The sequence below is a fragment of the Hyperolius riggenbachi genome, chromosome 6 (genome assembly GCF_040937935.1).
Source record: "Hyperolius riggenbachi isolate aHypRig1 chromosome 6, aHypRig1.pri, whole genome shotgun sequence".
In the NCBI taxonomy this organism is placed as follows: Eukaryota; Metazoa; Chordata; class Amphibia; order Anura; family Hyperoliidae; genus Hyperolius; species Hyperolius riggenbachi.
The window spans coordinates 347,038,892-347,059,419 of NC_090651.1; the positions used below are offsets into that span (position 1 = coordinate 347,038,892).

The following is a 20,528-nucleotide window of genomic DNA, read 5'->3' on the forward strand; positions in this document are numbered from 1 at the left end:
AGGCCGGGGTTGTTGTGTCTCACAAAGCGTGGCCTTCTCCTCCTGCGCCTCCTCCTGTTCCATCACGTCTGCTGCTGCTGGGTTAGCGTTGCCGCGTGGTCCCTGTTTATTGAACCACTTATCTTTATTACATTTATGACTGCATGGCGGTACAAAGCATGCTATCCGCACGCTTCTTGCCCTCATGCAAGGCCTGGGTTGTTGTGTCTCACAAAGCGTGGCCTTCTCCTCCTGCGCCTGCTCCTGTTCCATCACGTCTGCTGCTGCTGGGTTAGCGTTGCCGCGTGGTCCCTGTTTATTGAACCACTTATCTTTATTACATTTATGACTGCATGGCGGTACAAAGCCTGCTATCCGCACGCTTCTTGCCCTCATGCAAGGCCGGGGTTGTTGTGTCTCACAAAGCGTGGCCTTCTTCTCCTCCTGCGCCACCCTCCTCCTGTTCCATCACGTGTGCTGCTGCTGGGTTAGCGTTACCGGTCCCTTTTCCTGGAACCTCTTATATGTATTACATTTATGACTGCATGCCGACAAAAAACATGTTACCTGTGCAAAGAAAACAGACATTTCCCGCATTTAAAAGACAGTTTTCCCTTTGAAACTTTAAAATCGATTTTCTCAAAAACTATAAGCTCTTTTTGCTAATTTTTTTTTCCTCTTGTACCCACTCCCAAGGTGCACATACCCTGTAAATTTGGGGTATGTAGCATGCAAGGAGGCTTTACAAACCACAAAAGTTCGGGTCCCCATTGACTTCCATTATGTTCGGAGTTCGGGTCGAACACCCGAACATCGCGGCCATGTTCGGCCTGTTCGGCCCGAACCCGAACATCTAGATGTTCGCCCAACACTAGCCAGACCCTGGGGATTGGGGCGGTAGGGGTGGGAGGATGGCAGTGTTGTTCTTGTTCTTGATTATGAATGTTTTTTTTTGGTTTTTTTAAACATTAAAATACACCTAAAAAAAAAAAAAAAAAGAAAGAAGGCTGCACCATCCATAGTTGTGTCCCTTTTTTATTTAACTTTCTTACATTCAAGTGTCAAATTTCAGAGCATAGTAGCACTACTTTCTCTATCACAACTTGAGAAAATAGCGCTACTATGCTTCGAAAAACGACGTATTACATGTGACAGTCTAATATAAGAAATTTAAATGAAAGCACATGTAACTACAGATGGTGCTCCTTCTTATCTCCATATATCAATTATATGATACTGTGCTAGTTTTTATAGCATAAAATACAGCAATCCCTAATATTTGCACTGAAACTGCTTTCATCGTGTCTGAGTACGTCAGAGCCAGTCAACGCTACTAGAAAACCACTTTACAAGAAAGGAATAAACAAAAAATTTAATTAAGCTTTTAAGGCCTGTAGATCATGTTCAAATAATATAAAAACATAACTTTTAATCACAAACTTGGTAAATACAAAAATGTAACACATTTTGTTATTCCACTTAACAATATTATTAATGGCCATTGACAATATTGTCACGTGGCATAAAAACAATTTTTATCACATGTTGTCGCATCTTTGTATTTACGGTTTGTAATTAAAAGTTGAGTCTTATATTATTGGATGATCTACAGGCCTTAAAGTGTACCAGAGCTGAATAAAATAAAAAGTTTTATACATACCTGGGGCTTCCTCCAGCCCTATCCGTTCGGATCGCTCCCACGCTGCCATCCATCGCTGTCTGCAGATTCGGAAACCGGGTTCTATCACTTCAGCCAGTCGGGGCCAGTCTACGCCCGGAGAAGTTCGCCCTCTACTTATACCTCTATATATGGAAATACGCAAACAGTGCACTTCTCTTACGTCAGACTGGCACCGACTGACAGAAGTGACGGGGCCCGGTTCCCAAAGCTGCAGACAGCGGAGGACAGTATTGTGGGAGTGATCTGAGCGGATGTGGCTGGAGGAAGCCCCATGTACGTATAGAACTTTTTATTTTGTTTTCCAGCTCTGAGTCGCTTTAAAACCTTCATTTAATTCTTTGTTTATTAATTTCTGACATTCCCTAGAGGGGTGTTTATTATATTACTTATCAACCTTTTCCGGACTGCCTGCATTAGATTCTACGCCGCACTTGTGGCTGTTCTAGCCCGATACGGCGTAGAATCTACGCCGGCCCACCGTTTCCGCTCCCAACACGATCGTGCGCACCCGGAGGGGTAGATTAAGCTTTCATCTCCTCTCAGTGATCAGCAGCCATCACGTATGGCTGCTGATCACGTGATCACTATGATCTCCGGCGGATCGTAGTGATCATTTTGACAGAGGCGGCAGGAGGAGGAAAGAAGAGGATCCACTCACCTCCCTGCCGTTCCAGCGATGACCGGCGCCCCCCTCTGCTCTGGCCGGCATCTAAGCACTTAATGCTGCTCAGTTCTGGGTCCCGGCTTAATGACATCATCAAGCCGCGACCCGGAACTGAGCGGCATTAGGAGCAGAGATGCCGGCCGGAGAAGAGGGTTCTACTGCAGCTCATCGCTGGAGCCTGGAAGGTGAGTGATGGCTACTGGCAAAAGGGGGGACACCTGCCACCATGGTGGGACACTGCCCAGCCAGCCACAGAGGGGATCCAGCCGTCTGACCCTCCCAAACACGCGCACCTCCCCACCGCAAAATGCTTGACCTTAAGGGGAGTTAGGCGGCCCGGTCCCGAAATGGTTAATATCACTATTCACTTAACAAGAAAACAAAAATTACAAATCCCCATGACTCTAACACACAAAATCTGGACGCGTGTATGGAATAGGGGTGCAAGGAAAAATGGGCGCCCAGTATTTATCTACTGCTATTGTTAGTTTTTAAAGTGTAAATTGTGTAAATTATCTTAGTAATATATTGGCATATATTAACAATATTTTACTACAACTTAACCCTACTCTCACACAGAACCCTCCCTTCCTGACGCCTAACCCTACAACACCCCTTCCTAACCGTATAATATTGCAAACAGTACATTTCAAAATGATAATTTTCAAAAATGATTCATTTCTAAATACTAAACATTAAAAATATCAAATTTTTAAAACGAAAAAAAAACAAACTATAAAGTTGTAATTTTCAAACAATAATTATCATGCACCCCAATTTTCTGCTTGCCCTATAGCCGATATTCGCATTGGTGACTATGGGGCACCCAAATCGTCCATTAGCCGCAGACACCCATATTTTATGCTCCGCCCTGGTTGCCTGAGTCACATGAGGATTTCCAGCTTCGATATCAAATTCAGACTTGTGCATTCAATCGTTAGAAGGTAGAGAATGTGTGAAGAATGCTCACCAGCAGATATACAGGGATATATTCTGCTGAGCTGTTCAACAATACAAGAAGCAACAAATCTTTTCAATAGTTTTATTATTCTCGTGTTGCAGACTCTTGGCAATATTACCAACTAGAATTGGTACTTTCTGTCTCAATAAAGAGCCACAGGCACAGTATACTCTTTCTTTTTTCTTGTAACAAGAATACATTTCCCTCCCGATCATAATCATAAAAAAAAAACTAACGACCCACCCAGGAAAAAAAACAAAAACAAAACAGAAAATGTTCATATCATTTCAAGATTCCACACACCTTACACTTTTTTTTTATAGAAATCCAGAGAAAATAACTGGCCCAAATTTTCCTGTGGCAGAAAGTTCAAAATCTGATAGTCCTCCACACGCCTCTCCCAAAAACTAAATCATTTGTAAAAACATTTTTATACAGCTTTATTTTTTGTTTAGTTCTGAAGATAATTGGCACATTTGTAAAGGGTTATATGGCACAGTACCTCTGAAAATAATGTCCTCTTCTTCAAGGTTGTAAACACCTTTTTATGATTTTTTTTTTTGTTTTGTTTTTTGCTTTTGTAAAAAAAAAAAAAATGAAAACCTCAGAAGTTGGTGATGATGTTGAGTGGCAAAAGAAACCCCCTTTTTTTCTGCTCATTTCCGCCCCCTTCTCAGCATTAGTTTTTCTCTCGCTTACATATAATTGTCCAAGATATGACATAAACTGCCTGACAAGTCACCGGGGCCTGTACAGCACCACTTCTCCTCCTCACCGCAGGCACCCTTGGCAATGTAAGTATGAAAAGGAAATCACTTGATATTTTGCTAAGAGGAGAAACATATCTATGTTTTAAATTTCACAGAATTTTTTTTTCAACAGAAATTCCTTAGTAATGCTATGGATTAAAAAGAAAAAAAAAAAAGAAATCTGCCTCTCCATTCATTTTCATTTTCTTGTTCCATACACCACTCCTTGATGAAAATATATCTGAAATAGAATTTACACATAAAGAGCTGTACCACAAAATAAGCTTTTTCTTACATTTTTTTTTTCATTTCATAACTATTTTCCCTTTTTTCGTGTATTTTTTAAAAATTTTTAGCCTTTTTTTTTAGTAATTCATCAGGTAGTCGGAGAGTGAAATATCCCTTTGAAGTTATCAAAAGCGTCTTCATTTTGTGTCAGTGCTTGAGTCGGGTGGCTCTGTCTTTTTTCGGTGGCGTTTGGAGACAAGGAGATGATGAATACTGAGTGAAGACAAACCCAGAGATTCTCAAAGTACAGCTCAAAACTGTCTCGTTTGTTCTTTAGACTCTGGAAAAACAGTTTACGTCTGGTCGGATTCTCATATCAAATTTTCAATTTATAGAACTAAATTTGTGTTTCTTGGACGTTTTCCTTTGAGCTGCTTTTGAACAGAAGAGGTTCGTGGATGGAATTAAGCATGGGATTTTTGGCACAGTTAAGGGTTCCTGTATTGTTATTATAATGAGCTTTGAATGCTGTATAATGGTTGAGATGATCGTGCTCAATTGCTGGTAGTGCCATGTGGTTATCTCCTGGGGCAGTGGCTGGTATTTCATCTTCTACATTTATTATTTCAATAGTTCGTGTTGGCCCGTGATGCTTATGTAGCTGGTGTTGTTTACGTAGTTTATAAAATGCAATTAACATTACAGCTGCCATAAAAGTAATAGCCACAAAACAACCGATAATTATTTTTGTCGTCTTCATGACGTCGTCTAAATCCTTCATGATGTTTCCTGTTGGATCGGTTATTGGAATAGTAAATGTCTTCTCTGTAGAACGTGTACTGCGCGGGGTAAGGGATGTGGTAGAGTAGGTTGTCCCCCATCGAACAGTTGGAGTTGGACCAGGCTCTTTCTCGGAAGGTTTTATCTCATCTGGTGAAGAATCCATTGTTTCTACTGTTACCGTAGTAAAATAGGTATAATCTGTAGTAGATGGATCAACAATTGCGGACACGTTAAGTGTAGCAGATGCTGTTGTGTTTCCTGCTGAGTTTGTAACCATACATGTATACTGACCAGTGTCCTGGACGGTGACATTTGTGAAATTCAGGGTACCGTCATGAAGGACAGAGATACGCACTCTGTAAGAACCATGAGTCATCAACGTTCCATTTGGTGTTAACCAGTTGACAGATGTCATTGATGTGCCAGTTCTACATTTAAGTTCGGCTGCCATACCTTCAGTCACATTGAGGTCAGTTGGAGGCTCCACTATCACAGGCGCATAGCAGGTAAAATGGCTCTGATCTAATTCCCCAATATATCTGGTTTTCAGATTCGGTGGGGAATGACATCGAGCACAGCAAGTTGTATTGTTGGGTACTGTTTCTTTTAGCCACCAGCTCAACCATAACACATCACAATTGCAGTGCCAAGGATTATGGTTGAGGTGCACTCGCTCCAGGCGGTGAAGAGGTGTAAAAAGGTCATGGGGAAGAGACATTAAATTGTTGTGAGAAAGATTGAGCTCCTCCAAGGATTTCAAGTCATCAAATGCATTGCGTTCTATAGTTGTAACGTGGGCATGCATCAACCACAGTTTTCTGAGGCTCGTTAATCCTTGGAAAGACCCTGGGCGGATTATTTCCAGGCGATTTCCAGACAATTCTAGTTCTTCTAGTCTGACAAGTGCTGTTAAATTGGGGATATCTTTTAAATTGCACATCCCTAAGTTTAGGTATCTTAAATTGACAAGACCTTCAAAAGCAGCTTCAGAAATGTATTCCAGTTTCTTAAGCTCACCCAAGTCAAGCCGTCTCAAAGACGGAACCCTGTTGAAAGCATAGGATGGGATACTTTCAATTGGATTATTTCTTAACCACAATTCCCTCAGCTTGGATAGGTATTCAAAGGCTTGTGTAGGAACAGTGGTCAAACGGTTATCAAAAAGCTCCAGTGTGCTGAGATTTGGGAGGCCATTGAAAGCTCCCACCTCAATCTTCCGAACTACGTTTTTGCTGAGCTGTAGGATTTCCAAATGGCGAAGGTGCTTGAAAGTGTCTGTTTTGATGACCTGAATGATATTTTCCTGAAGGTTCAGGTATCGCGTATTGACAGAGATACCCTCTGGAACTTCAACCAGTTCTTTCCGTGTACAGGAGACTCTGCTGGCCTGATTGCTACACGAGCAGACACCAGGGCAAGATGTAGGAGATGTACCTCCCAGGGCCAAAGAAATGACCCATGAGATAAGTAAAACTTGCTTCAAAATCATTCTACAAATCTTCAAACCAGGCATTCCATGGGTGCAATGATGGGTGATCATCTTCAATGTTCATAATTTAATTATCGTCTTTCTGGACAAGTGTCTCTCTGGAAAATACCTAGCAAGGTAAAAAGAAAATCAAATTAATAAACAATGTCTGAGACAAATAGTAATATTAACCAATAAAGCTCACTCTAAAGTGTAATTCCAAAACCATTATGAACAATTGGCCATAAGAGACATCTCTACATTCATGTGCAAAGCTAAGAGCTGGGGCCCACTGGACCTGGAAATGGGAGAAGTAATAGGGGTGTGATGTGTGTCATGTGACTGCACATTATGGATCATGGGATGTGAGAAGTAAAAGGGGAGTAATGTGTGTCATGTGACTGCACAGTATGAATTGGGGAATGTGAGAAGTGAGAGAGGTGTGATGTGTGCATGTGACTTCACAGCATGGATTGGGAAATGTGAGAAGAAATAGGGGTGTGATGTGGGTCATGGGATTGCACAGTACGGAGCAGGCAATGTGAGAAGTAATAGGGGAGGGATGTGGGTCATGTGACTGCACAGTGTGGACCAGGGAAGGTGAAAAGTAATAGGGATGTGATGAGTGTCATATGACTGCACAGTACGGAACGTGGAATGTAAGAAGTAATAGGGTTGTTGATGTGTGTATTGTGATTGCACAGTACAGATCGGGCAATGTGAGAAGTAATAGGAGTGGCATGTGTGTCATGTGACTGCACAGTATGGACCAGGAAATGTGAAACGTAATAGGGATGTGATGAGTGTCATATGACTGCACAGTACGGAATGTGGAATATAAGAAGTAATAGGGTTGTAAATGTGTGTATTGTGATTTCACAGTACAGATCGGGCAATGTGAGCAGTTAGAGGGGTGTGATGTGCTTCATGTAACTGCACCATATGGACCAGGGATTGTGAGAAGTAATAGGGGTGTGATGGCTGTCATGTGACTGCACCATATGGACCAGGGATTGTGAGAAGTAATAGGGGTGTGATGGATGTCATGTGACTGCACCATATGGACCAGGGATTGTGAGAAGTAATAGGGGTGTGATGGCTGTCATGTGACTGCACCATATGGACCAGGGATTGTGAGAAGTAATAGGGGTGTGATGGCTGTCATGTGACTGCACCATATGGACCAGGGATTGTGAGAAGTAATAGGGGTGTGATGGCTGTCATGTGACTGCACCATATGGACCAGGGATTGTGAGAAGTAATAGGGGTGTGATGGCTGTCATGTGACTGCACAGTATGGACCAGGGGATGTGAGTAGTAATAGGGGTGTGATGGCTGTCATGTGGCTGCAGAGTATGGACCAGGGAATGTGAGTAGTAATAGGGGTGTGATGTGTGTCATGTGACTGCACAGTATGGACCAGGGAATGTGAGTAGTAATAGGGGTGTGATGTGTACCATGTGACTGCAGAGTATGGACCAGGGAATGTGAGTAGTAATAGGGGTGTGATGTGTACCATGTGACTGCAGAGTATGGACCAGGGAATGTGAGTAGTAATAGTGGTGTGATGTGTTTCACGTGACTGCACAGTATGGACCAGGGAATGTGAGTAGTAAGAGGAGTGTGATATGGGTCATGCGATTGCATTGTATGGACCAGGGAATGTACGAAGTAATAGGGTGTCATGTGAGTCATGTGATTGCACAGTATGGACTGGGGAATGTGAAAAGTAATAGGGGTGCGTTGTATGTTATGTGACTGCACAGTATGGACCGGGAATGTGAGTAGTAAGAGGAGTGTGATGTGTGTCATGTGACTGCAGAGTATGGACCAGGGAATGTGAGAAGTAATGGGGTGTCATGTGGGTCATGTGACGGCACAGTATGGACTGGAGAATGTGAAAAGTAATAGGGGTGTGATGTGTGTCATGTGACTGCACAATGTGGACCGGGGAATGTGGGAAGCAATAGGGGAGTGATGTGTGTCATGTGACTGCACATTTTGCCTGTAAAGGGTAATAATAAACACACTACATAGACAATATGCATAAGACATCCCTATTCCTGATCACATTTGGGAAAGTCATACAGCACAGAACCAGTCTCCCCTATTTTGAGAAATGGTATTTTTTTTTTCTTTTTTAGCAAGATCTATCAAGATGGCTGACAACTGCTAATGCAAAAAGGAGGAGATGTCACATAAAAATAATAAAAATCATAATTATAGCAATAATTACCCAGTGACATCATGAAAAACAAAAACTGCTAAGATTTTTAAAGAAGGCCAAATGAATATTTTTTTTCAGTAGAGGTGCTTTTGATTGTCTTTAGCCCACCTATAACTGGCTACCTATACTGGCGGCACCTATACCTAGCTATACTGGGGGCATCTATACCTGTCGATATTGGGGACAGCTATATCTGGCTACCTATACAATAAGGTAATTTTTTTTAAATACCCTGCCTGACCTGCCTTTCCATTTTTTATATATTTTTTTTGGGGGGGGGGGAGCGGGGTCCCAACTAAAGTTTTGCAGGGGGGTCCAGTGATTTCTAGTTACACCTCTGCTATTAGCCACTAACGTCAGTGACCATTGACCTTGATGTTAAAGGACTTACGAGGCCAAAAGCAAAAAAAAGTGAAGTACCTGCATGATGTTTAAATGCACAGGGGACGCCATCCGCGCCCTCAGTGCAGTTCCGCCGGGTCCCCGCAGTGCAGTCTCCCCCCGTGCCGCTCCCGACCCCACAGCCCACGTCGTGTTCTCCTAATGTGGCTGCCGCAGCTCTAGGGCCTCCCCCCGCCCGATCCACGCACAGGAGACAGCGTAGCGTGGATCGGAGGGAGGCCCTAGAGATGCGCAGCCGCACTCGCGTCTATGCAGACTGCACAGCCGCGGCCAGCTCTGTTTTCTGTGTGTACCAAGGTTATCAGAAAATTACAGAATGTAGGTGGATATGTACATGCAATTATCTAAAATGTAATTGAATAACTCATAACATTGTGAACAAAGATAACAAGCAAATATACCTAGAAGAAAAGTAACCATGAATCTGTACCCAATGACAATAACCGGAAAAAGTAGGTAATAGAGCAAATGTGACTAAGATGATTCAGACTAAGTTAGGCATAGATGATCTTTGGTATAATCACTGTAGGGTCTATTCAGTTTTGGGGGTTAGTGGTGGTCGTGTCAATTCAGGGTTTCTTTCAATAATAAAGAGACACTGGTAATGGTCTTCTGGGAAGAGCCTAAATGAAATCTATGTCGTTTGGGACCTCTTATCTCTCAATCAGCACGCTCCTGACCATGTGATCACTGTGAGCCTATCACGTTGGCTCACAGTGATCACAGGGTCAGGAGCCAATTAAATCAGCTCCTGACCGGCTCACGGAGCTCTGCTGTCATAGCAACGGCAGGGCGAGGGGGATTCGGCAATGGGAAAGCAACGTGAACAGCGAGAGTACGGGTCTGTGCGGTGAGACTTTGGTGAGCCCAGTTTTTAGTAGCAGCAGTCTCTGGTCCGTAAAAGGGCCTGAAGTGGTTAAGGAAGAAAAGGCCTGACAGTTTTTTAAAGGAAATACAAGGTGAAAATAAACTGATGAGAAAAACAATTGTATTTATCATCGGTCTCCTAAAAATTACTTTTTTAGACATCCCACAATTTTATTTTATATTTGAATCTATTTTTTAAGTTTTTACTGTTGCATTGTCTCTGTTCAATGGCACCTTCATAGTAGTATGTCAGAGCTCAAATCTATAAATTATTGACCCTTTTTATCTCTACTGACGGGAAAGTATTTTACGGCTGTAATTCCTTATCAGTGAGGGTTATGCTATAGTCCGATCCAGTGCCGACCCGGACAGAAACTGTCACTTGCATACCTGATGAGTAACTCTTTTAGACAGAGAAAGAAAAAAAGGAACACTCGTTATTTGTGTACTTGGCGCTGTACATACACATGTCTATCTCATCATGTCACATGTCACCTCGGTTGTCCTTTAACCACCTGAGCGGTCTGGACGAGCTCAGCTCGTCCATCACCGCCGGAGGCTGCCGCTCAGGCCCTGCTGGGCCGATTTTAGTGAAATAAAAAGCAGCACACGCAGCCGGCACTTTGCCAGCCGCGTGTGCTGCCTGATCGCCGCCGCTCTGCGGCGATCTGCCGCGAGCAGCGGCGAAGGAGGGTCCCCCCAGCCGCCTGAGCCCAGCGTAGCCGGAACAAAAAGTTCCGGCCAGCGCTAAGGGCTGGATCGGAGGCGGCTGACGTCAGGATGTCGGCTGACGTCCATGACGTCACTCCGCTCGTCGCTATGGCGACGACGTAAGCAAAACAAGGAAGGCCGCTCATTGCGGCCTTCCTTGTTTATTCTGGGCGCCGGAGGCGATCGGAAGAACGCCTCCGGAGCGCCCTCTTGTGGGCTTTCATGCAGCCAACTTTCAGTTGGCTGCATGAAATAGTTTTTTTTTTATTTAAAAAAAACCCTCCCGCAGCTGCCCTGGCGATCTTATCAGAACGCCAGGGTGGTTAAAGGACCTCTGTCGTGAAAATCTTAAAATTTTAAATACAAGTAAACATATAAGAAGTGCATTTCTTCAAGAGTAAAGTGAACCATAAATTACTTTTCTCCTATGTTGCTGTCACTTACTCAAAGTAATAGAAATCTGACATTACCGATAGATTTTGGACTAGCCCATCTTCTCATGGGGGGTTCTCAGGGTTTTCTTTATTTTTAAAAGCACTAAGTGAATGGCAGTTGCTCCGTCCAACTGCCAAAAAAAAGTATGCAGCGCAAACGGAAGCTGGCCAGCATGTTTGTATAAAACTTTTTCAGGGAATGTCTTTATCAAGAATAAAGGCCATGCTGAGAATCCCCCATGAAGAGATGGACTAACCCAAAACCTGTCGGTAATGTCAGATTTCTACTACCTAAGTGACAGCAACATATGAGAAAAGTAATGTATGGCTCATTTTACTCTGGAAGAAATGTACTTCGTATTTGTGTGTTTTTTACATTGTAAGATTTTCGCTACAGTTCCTTTTAAATGTGCAAATTAAATGGGAGTAGGTGCAATGGAAAATTTTCTGGGCTGTGAGGATAGTTAGTGAGGTAGTTGTATCCCACATTTGTGAAAGTACCTCCTGAGGGGTCTTAGGGTTAGGCACCACCTGGGGGGTCTTAGGGTTAGGCACCACCTGGGGAGTCTTAGGGTTAGGCACCACCAGGGGAGTCATAGGGTTAGGCACCATCAGGGGGTCTTAGGGTTAGGCACCACCTGGGGAGTCTTAGGGTTAGGCACCACCTGAGGAGTCTTAGGGTTAGGCACTACCAGGGAAGTCATAGGGTTAGGCACCATCAGGGGGTCTTAGGGTTAGGCACCACCTGGGGAGTCTTAGGGTTAGGCACCACCTGGGGAGTCTTAGGGTTAGGCACCACCTGGGGAGTCTTAGGGTTAGGCACCACCTGGGGAGTCTTAGGGTTAGGCACCACCAGTGGAGTCATAGGGTTAGGCACCACCTGGGGAGTCTAAGGGTTAGGCACCACCTGGGGGGGTCTTGGGATTAGGCACCACCAGGGGAGTCGTAGGGTTAGACACCAGCTGGGGAGGTCTTGGGATTAGGCACCAACTGGGGGGTCTTAGGATTAGGCACCATCAGGGGAGGGTTCTGTGTGAGAGTAAGGAGCAGTTAGGTCAAAATAATAAGTTTTCTTAGCTATATCTACAGCCCTTTTACAGCCCCAAAAAATGCCTATAACAGCATCCTTTTAAATAAACCAAAACTAGCTTTTTCAGCTACAAAGGGCACCTGGTGGCATATATGGGCTACACCAGGTGTCCTTTCTAGCTGATGTTGGCATATATGGGCTACAAGATGTGCCCTTTGTAGCAGATGTTTGCATATGGGCTACACCAGGCACCCTTTTTGTAGCCGAATTTGGTATATATGGGCTACACCAGGAGCCCTTTTTTCCAGGAGCCCTTTTCAAATAGACGCAACCAGCCTAACAGGTTAATGTACAGTGTTACTGCCTATGTTTCTTAGGGCAAGAAATCATGGTATAGAGAAGGACCCTGGTGATCTCGGCACCAGTGGTAAGTGTGGGCTCTCCCAAAGCATGGAATCTCTGTGATTATGGGTCTTCAGTAGAGCATCCTGCAAAAGTAATGTGAAATAAAAGTGTGCATGTGAAACAAGTGTGGAAAATCACTTATAGTATGTGAAAGAAGCCTTAGGGCCTGAACACACTAGCGTGTTTCTGTCCATGTTTCAGCAAAAGTGATTCCAACTGCATGTGATTCGCAAAATGCAAGCACATAGAGGTAAAAAAAAAGATGTTGCAGGTAAACAAATGTGTTGTGATTCAATGTTACCTAGTTAGAAACGTTGGGTATGCTACATATTCTTTGAGTTACCGGGTGCCCAGACAAAATCGCAAAGCGCAATCATAAAAAAAAAAAAAAAAAAAAAATACAGAAAAATTACATTGCGTAAGCACATCAAGCTGCGGTTGTGATTGCGTTTTGCAACTTAAAGGGAAACTGAAGTAAGAGGTATACGGAGGCTGCCATATTTATTTCCTTTTAATCAATACCAGTTGCCTGGCAGCCCTGCTGGTCTATTTCTCTGCAGTAGTATCTGAATAACTCCAGGAACAAGCATGCAGCTAGTCTTGTCAGATCTGACTTTAAAGTCTGAAACACCTGATCTGCTGCATGCTTGTTCAGGGGCTATGGCTAATAGTATTAGAGGCAGAGGATCAGCAGGGCTGCCAGGCAACTGGTATTGCTTAAAAGGAAATAAACATGGCAGCCTCCATATACCTCTCTCTTCAGTTCCCCTTTAACTGAGAGGGATATGGATGTTTCCCTTTTAAACGATACCAGTTGCCTGACTCTCCTGCTGATCTCGAAACCGGCATACTCGATTAGAAAAACAGTCGGGAAAAAAAGTAAAAATGAATCTATTCGGACACATTCATTGAAATATGCCAGAGCTAAAATCTATGAATTATTTACCCTTTTTATCTCTTTCCAGCTCTCAGAAGCCATTTACTGACAGGAAAGTATTTTATGGCTGTAATTACTTATCATTGAGGGTTATGCTATAGTCTGACCCAGTCCAACCCGATCCCGACCCGGACAGAAACTGTCACTTGCAAACCTGATTTTTAACTCTTTCAGGCAGAGAATAAAAAAAGGAACACAGCCTAGTTATTTATGTGCTTGGCACTGTACATACACATGTCTATCTCATCATGTCACATGTCAGTCACCTAGGTTGTCCTTTAAGAACGAAAAGATCTCCACCTCCCCCCTGTTCCCACTATTCTCCTTAACATACCCAGCAAATTTGGTGTTTTTATCATGTATGGGGGATTTTGCTATTAACCGCTGCACCATTGACTTAATATTTGCAGAACCACACAAAGTTTAAGGAAATTCTTGCAAAATTGCCTAAATCGTGACTTATATAGCACAATAACGGTCAGTTAGGATCTATTAGTGTACTGTGTCCTGCCTCGCTATCCAGCCTGGTGGTTCAAGAACACGCAATGGTTGGTCAGGATCTATAAAAGTACTAATGCGTGGGGTGTGCTAGCAGAAGAAGGTAAGTGACATTACACACCCTGCCTTGCTATCCACCCTGGTGGTGCAAGAAGATGTCCACATACTCTGGAGAAATCATCAATGGTCCATCAGGATCATTTGCGTACTAATGCATTAGTGTGGTGTTGCATCCTAGCAGAAGGAGAGAGGTTACATTGCCATCCAGACTGGTGGTGCAAGAAGATGCCTAGTTCATCTGGAGAAATCAGCAATGATTGATCAGGATCATTAGTGTACTAATGCATTAGTGTGGTGTCCTAGCAGAAGGAGGGAAGTGACATTTTACACCCTGCCTCGCTATCCAACCTGGTGGTACAAGAAGATGCCTACTTACTCTGGAGAAATTAGCAATGGTTGGTCAAGATCATTAGTGTACTAATGCATTAGTGTGGTGTGGTGTCCTATCACAAGAAGGAAGGTGACATTACACCTCTTGCCTCGCCATCCACCCTGGTGGTGCAAGAAGATGCCTACTTTGGAGAAATAAGCAATGGCCCATTAGGATCATTCGTGTACTAATGCATTAGTGTGGTGTCCTCGCAGAAGGAGGGAAGTGACATTATACCTCCTGCCTCGCCATCCAGCCTGGCAGTACAAGAAGATGCCTACTTACTCTGGAGAAATCAGCAATGGTTGGAAGGTTTTCCTCCACTCTTGAATCCAGAAAGACATTTCTCCTGAAAGAAAAGAGGATGTTTTAAGAAAACTGAGTTTTGAGAAAACGTAAGTGGACTGTAGTGTGCACCGTGAAACTAAAAAAAATACAAAGTTTGAAATTTTTCCCAAATTTTGTTGTTCAAAATTTGACATAATTGTGAAAAAATCCATTGATTTCACACTTGTCCTAACATTTCATGCAAGTGATTTTGCCCATGCACAATTCTACACTTTTCAATTTTGTACTCTTTATTTGCATGAACTGCATGTTTGTATGATTTTTATATGCGTTTGTATGCAACATTTTGCATTGCAATTTTTACCATTAGTACCAGTCAAGTTAATTTTAATCCATCTAATTAACTTCAAATTCACGTGCAAATCTTTATGCTGCCTCGCCACTCTTGGCCATATTCCCAAAAAATGTGTTATGGGACTTAGAGCGCGCATAGGACTTTGTGCGCGATATGGCCCGGTTCACATTAGCGTTCCCTGTCCGGATTCGCCGGGCCGAATCCGGACCGTATACTGTACAAACGGAACGTACGTTCCGCATAGCCATGCCCAACAAATTTTAAAGTATTTTGTTTATTTTATTTTTTTTCCCCCACGGATCCGGATGGCAGCCTGAAGCAGTCCTGATGCAAATGGACCGGATCCGGATCAGATCTGGATCGGATCCGGATCGGAACCGTACGGTTCCAATCCGGATCAGGTCCTGATACGATCCGGATCCGGTCCGTTTACATGCCAAAACGCAAGTGTGAACTGGGCCTAAGTCCCATAGGCTTTAATGGCCACTTCGCGCGGAGCACCCAGAGCTCTGTGCAGTGTGCGCGTAAAGTTTTGCGCACATAACTTTGTGCGCGATGCGGTTGCGGCTAATTTGCGCGCGAAAAGCTCTTTTAGGCATGCTAAGCGGGTTTTCACAGGCGTGCTAACAGTTAGCACCGCTTTGTGAATCAAGCCCGTAGTATAAGGGGGAGGGGTGGTGATGTTAGCAGATCTATAGGATGGGGGGAGGGGTGGTGATGTTAGCAGATCTATAGGCTGAGGGGGGGGGGTGATGTTAGCAGATCTATAGACTGAGGGGGGAGGTGTGGTGATTTTAGCACATCTATAGGATGGGAGGGAGGTGGTGTGATGTTAGCAGATATATAGGCTGAGGGGGGGAGGGGTGGTGTTGTTAGCAGATCTATAGGCTGGGGGGGGGGGGGGCAGTGTGGTGGTGGTAGCACATCTATAGGTTGGGGGGGGGAGGAGTATGTGGTGATGTTAGCAGATATATAGGATAAGGGGTAAGGGGTGGTGATGTTAGCAGATCTATAGGCTTAGGGGGGAGGGGTGGTGATGTTAGCAGATCTATAGGCTGAGGGGGGAGGGGTGGTGATGTTAGCAGATCTATAGGCTGAGGGGGGAGGGGTGGTGATGTTAGCAGATCTATAGGCTGAGGCGGGAGGGGTGGTGAAGTTAGCAGATCCACAGGCTGAGGGGGGAGGGGTGGTGATGTTAGCAGATCTATAGGCAGGGGGGGGGAGTGATGTTTGCAGATCTATAGGATGGAGGGGATGTGGTGATGTTAGCACAGCTATAGGATGAGGGGGGAGGTATGGTGATGTAAGCACATCTATAAGATAAAGGGGGGAGGGGTGGTGATGTTAGCAGATCTATAGGATGATGGGGAAGAGGTGGTGATGTTAGCAGATCTATAGGCTGAGGGGGGAGGGGTGGTGATGTTAGCAGATCTATAGGCAGGGGGGGTGATGTTTGCAGATCTATAGGATGAGGGGAACAGTGTGGTGATGTTAGCAGATCTATACGATATGGGGGGCAGTGTGGTGATGTTAGCTCATCTATAGGATGAGGGGGGGCAGTGTGGTGATGTAAGCACATCTATAGGATGGGGGGGGGATGTGGTGATGTTAGCACAGCTATAGGATGAGGGGGGAGGTGTGGTGATGTAAGCACATCTATAAGATAAAGGGGGGAGGGGTGGTGATGTTAGCAGATCTATAGGATGATGGGGAAGAGGTAATGATGTTAGCAGATCTATAGGCTGAGGGGGGAGGGGTGGTGATTTTAGCAGATCTATAGGCTGATTGGGGAGGGGTGGTGATGTTAGCAGATCTATAGGCTGAGGGGGAAGAGGTGGTGATGTTAGCAGATCTATAGGCTGAGGCGGGATGGGTGATGATGTTAGCAGATCTATAGGCTGAGGGGGGAGGGGTGATGTTAGCAGATCTATAGGATGAGGGGGGCAGTGTGGTGATGTTAGCAAACCTATAGGATGAGGGGGGGCAGTGTGGTGATGTTGGCACATCTATAGGATGGGGGGGGGGGGTGATGTTAGCAGATCGATAGGATGATGGGGAGGAGGTGGTGATGTTAGCAGATCTATAGGCTGAGGCGGGATGGGTGATGATGTTAGCAGATCTATAGGCTGAGGGGGGCAGTGTAGTGCTGTTAGCACATCTATAGCATGAGGAGGGGGGCAGTGTGGTGATGTAAGCACATCTATAGGATAGGGGGGAGGATGTGGTGATGTTAGCACAGCTATAGGCTGAGGGGGGAGGTGTGGTGATGTTAGCACATCTATAAGATGAAGGGGGGGGGGGGAAAGTGATGTTAGCACATCTATAGAATGATGGGGGGGGTTGATGTTAGCAGATCTATAGAATGAATGAGGACAGTGACAAATAGGAGGTGGGGGTGATGTTAGCACAGCTATAGGATGAGGGGGGAGGTGTGGTGATGTAAGCACATCTATAAGATGAAGGGGGGGGGGGAAGTGATGTTAGCACATCTATAGAATGATGGGGGGGGGGTTGATGTTAGCAGATCTATAGGATGAATGAGGACAGTGACAAATAGGAGGTGGGGGTGATGTTAGCACAGCTATAGAGTGGGGGGGGGGGGAAGAGGTGGTGATGTTAGCACAGCTATAGGATGAGGGGGGAGGTGTGGTGATGTAAGCACATCTATAAGATGAAGGGGGGGGGAGTGATGTTGGCAGATCTATAGGATGAGGGGGGGGGAGGATGTGGTGATGTTATCAGATCTATAGAATGATGGGGGGGGGGGATCTATAGGATGAATGAGGACAGTGACATATAGGAGGTGGGGGTGATGTTAGCACAGCTACAGAAATTGATTATACTAAATGATCTGCTTATTTGTGGAACTATAATTAAATATATATGGTCCTCGTAGTTTTACTCTGAAGGTTATTCTGGTATTAATAAAAATAAGACAGGAAATTCCACACCTGGGTATCTGAGATGTAAAGCGCTCTTTTGTTTAAGCTTATTAAAGCATCATTTGTCAGCGATTTGGTGAATCAGCAGATCTAGCAATGCCGCAATCCAGTTAAATGGTGTTAAATACGCATTGATGGAACGTGAAGGGAGCTGCAGCCCCGCTATACAGCTGAGAGTCACGTGACATCACAGAGGAAGCTCAGAATGATGTGCTCCGTTGCCATGGAGATCTCCATAGATACAAGTATGTTCTACATCCCTGCAGGATGTCTTTTCAATAGGATTCCGCTTATAAATCCTGTCTAGAAGGAGAGAGGAGGAGAGTGGGTGGCCAGTCAGATCTACCCAACACAAATGTCCGCAGTGCCACGTATATTCTCACTAGTGCAGGCGGAAAATGGAGCGAATCTGAGGCCATATTAACACTGGCAATTCTAGAAGCAGATATAGGGGGGGGGGTTTATGTATTAGAATGTGTGATGGGAATATTAGGAAGCCTGCAATCATCAGTAAGAGAAAAATAAAGGACAGAATCACTACAGAGAGCTGATATAGCCATGGCATACATTAGGGACACACTGCTAGCGGGAATGAGCTGTAGGCATTGCTGGAAAACTATATTATACCATTGCTAGATGACAGAGAAGCAACATGGATTACAAAGTGCGTTGCTGGGAGGACCGCCATGGTGGCCCTGACTGTATGATTCCTCACAAGCTCGCTGAGCCTATCAAACCTGCTGCAGATAGAGGGATGTGAGCTGTACAAGGCTTACGAGACAGGGAAACATGGAAAGCCATACATTTGCTGTAATGTCACAGCTAAGGGGTTAAAAAGGGGATAAGTGCCTCCTGTACCCAAGATGGGGCAGGAGAAAAAAAATTATACATAGCTGGGGCTTCCTTCCAGCCTGATCGCTCCCTCACCGTCCTCCTGCGCCTCTTGGGTCCTCTGCAATGAGCCCCAGGAAAGTCCCCCAGTTGGGGCCAGTGGGCGCAGGTGCAGTCTTGCGGTGCAAACTCAACCCCCCCTCCTGTCGCGCTCCCATGGCCAGGAGCATTCTCAATGCTTCTGGCCATGGTAGTAGTATTGTGCAAAAGCAGAACCTGCCCAGTACTGCCCCAGACCGGAGGACATTTCGGAAAAAAATTGCAGATCCAGAAGGACGGCGAGGGAGCGATCAGCCTGGAGGGGGCTGGAGGAAGCCCCAGATATGTATAATTTTTTTCTCCTGTCCCATTTCAGGTTTCCTTTAACCTCCCCGGCGTTCTATTGAGATCGCCAGGGAGGCTGCGGGAGGGTTTTTTTTTAATTAAAAAAAAAATATTTCATGCAGCCAACTGAAAGTTGGCTGCATGAAAGCCCACTAGAGGGCGCTCCGGAGGCGTTCTTCCGATCGCCTCCGGCGCCCATAATAAACAAGGAAGGCCGCAATGAGCGGCCTTCCTTGTTTTGCTTAGATCGTCGCCATGGCGACGAGCGGAGTGACGTCATGGACGTCAGCCGACGTCCTGACGTCAGCCGCCTCCGATCCAGCCCTTAGCGCTGGCCGGAACTTTTTGTTCCGGCTGCGCAGGGCTCAGGCGGCTAGGGGGGCCCTCTTTCGCCGCTGCTCGCGGCGAATCGCCGCAGAGCGGCGGCGATCAGGCAGCACACGCGGCTGGCAAAGTGCCGGCTGCGTGTGCTGCACTTTATTTGATAAAAATCGGCCCAGCAGGGCCTGAGCGCCAGCCTCCGGCGGTGATGGACGAGCTGAGCTCGTCCATACCGCTCAGGAGGTTAAGAGATAAAAAACCACTTTCACAGCACCCATGAGCATGCCTTCTTTCTGTTTTCCCACAGTTCTGAGGTGCTAACATGTCTGTGAAGGGTTTTCCTGCCATGTCACTGAGGAGGTCCTTCACCCATGACATTGAAGTGAGTGACCCCCCTCCCCAATGTCATCGAAGAGAGCGATCCCTCCCCATGTCAGTGCAGAGGCAGGGTCTTTTTCTCATGTCAGTGAAGAGAGCAACCCTTCCACTATGTCAGTGAAGAGGGTCCTTCCTTCATGTCAGAGAAGAGAGCGACACCGTTACCATGTTATGTTACCATGCCCTTCCCCCAAGTCGGTGAAGAAGGTCCTTCTCCCATATCAGTGAAGAGAATACTTCCCTCATGTGAGTGAAGAGAGTAACACTGCCACCAAGTCAGTGAAGAGGGTCCTCCCTCACATCAGTGAAGATAGGGATCTTCCCATGTCCATAAACAGGGAGCTCTTACATGTTCAAGGTTGAGCAGAGGCAGGGCCTATGGCAAAAGCTGAACTTGCATCCTTTCTCGCGTACATGTGTTGTAGTTGCCTGTGTTTTTTGGCTCGGGATATTGCCGAAATTACTTTTTGGGAGATATATCTCCCACTCTCATCCTGACCTCCCCCCTCTCCACTTCTAACACTAACTTTCCCCCTCACCGTTACAGCTAATTAGTTGGAGCACTGGGTACAGAT

The 20,528-nt window shown here is 45.2% G+C and overlaps 1 protein-coding gene across 6 annotated transcripts in view; it reads right to left on the reverse strand.

Annotated features, from left to right (window-relative positions):
• Positions 1–3,352: 3,352 nt before the first annotated feature.
• LRRC4B (leucine rich repeat containing 4B) overlaps positions 3,353–20,528 on the reverse strand; it is a 249,544-nt gene continuing 232,368 nt past the window's right edge. For 5 of the 6 annotated variants that reach the window (XM_068241551.1, XM_068241550.1, XM_068241552.1 and 2 more), the window contains 2 exons: positions 14,740–14,803; positions 3,353–6,643 (listed from right to left, as the gene is read on the reverse strand). In XM_068241551.1, the coding sequence (XP_068097652.1) occupies positions 4,660–6,585 (1,926 nt within the window). In that variant the 5' untranslated portion in view covers positions 6,586–6,643; positions 14,740–14,803 and the 3' untranslated portion in view covers positions 3,353–4,659. Of the gene's footprint in view, positions 6,644–14,191; positions 14,212–14,739; positions 14,804–20,528 lie in introns of those variants that run through there. The other variant, XM_068241555.1, reaches the window with a different exon arrangement.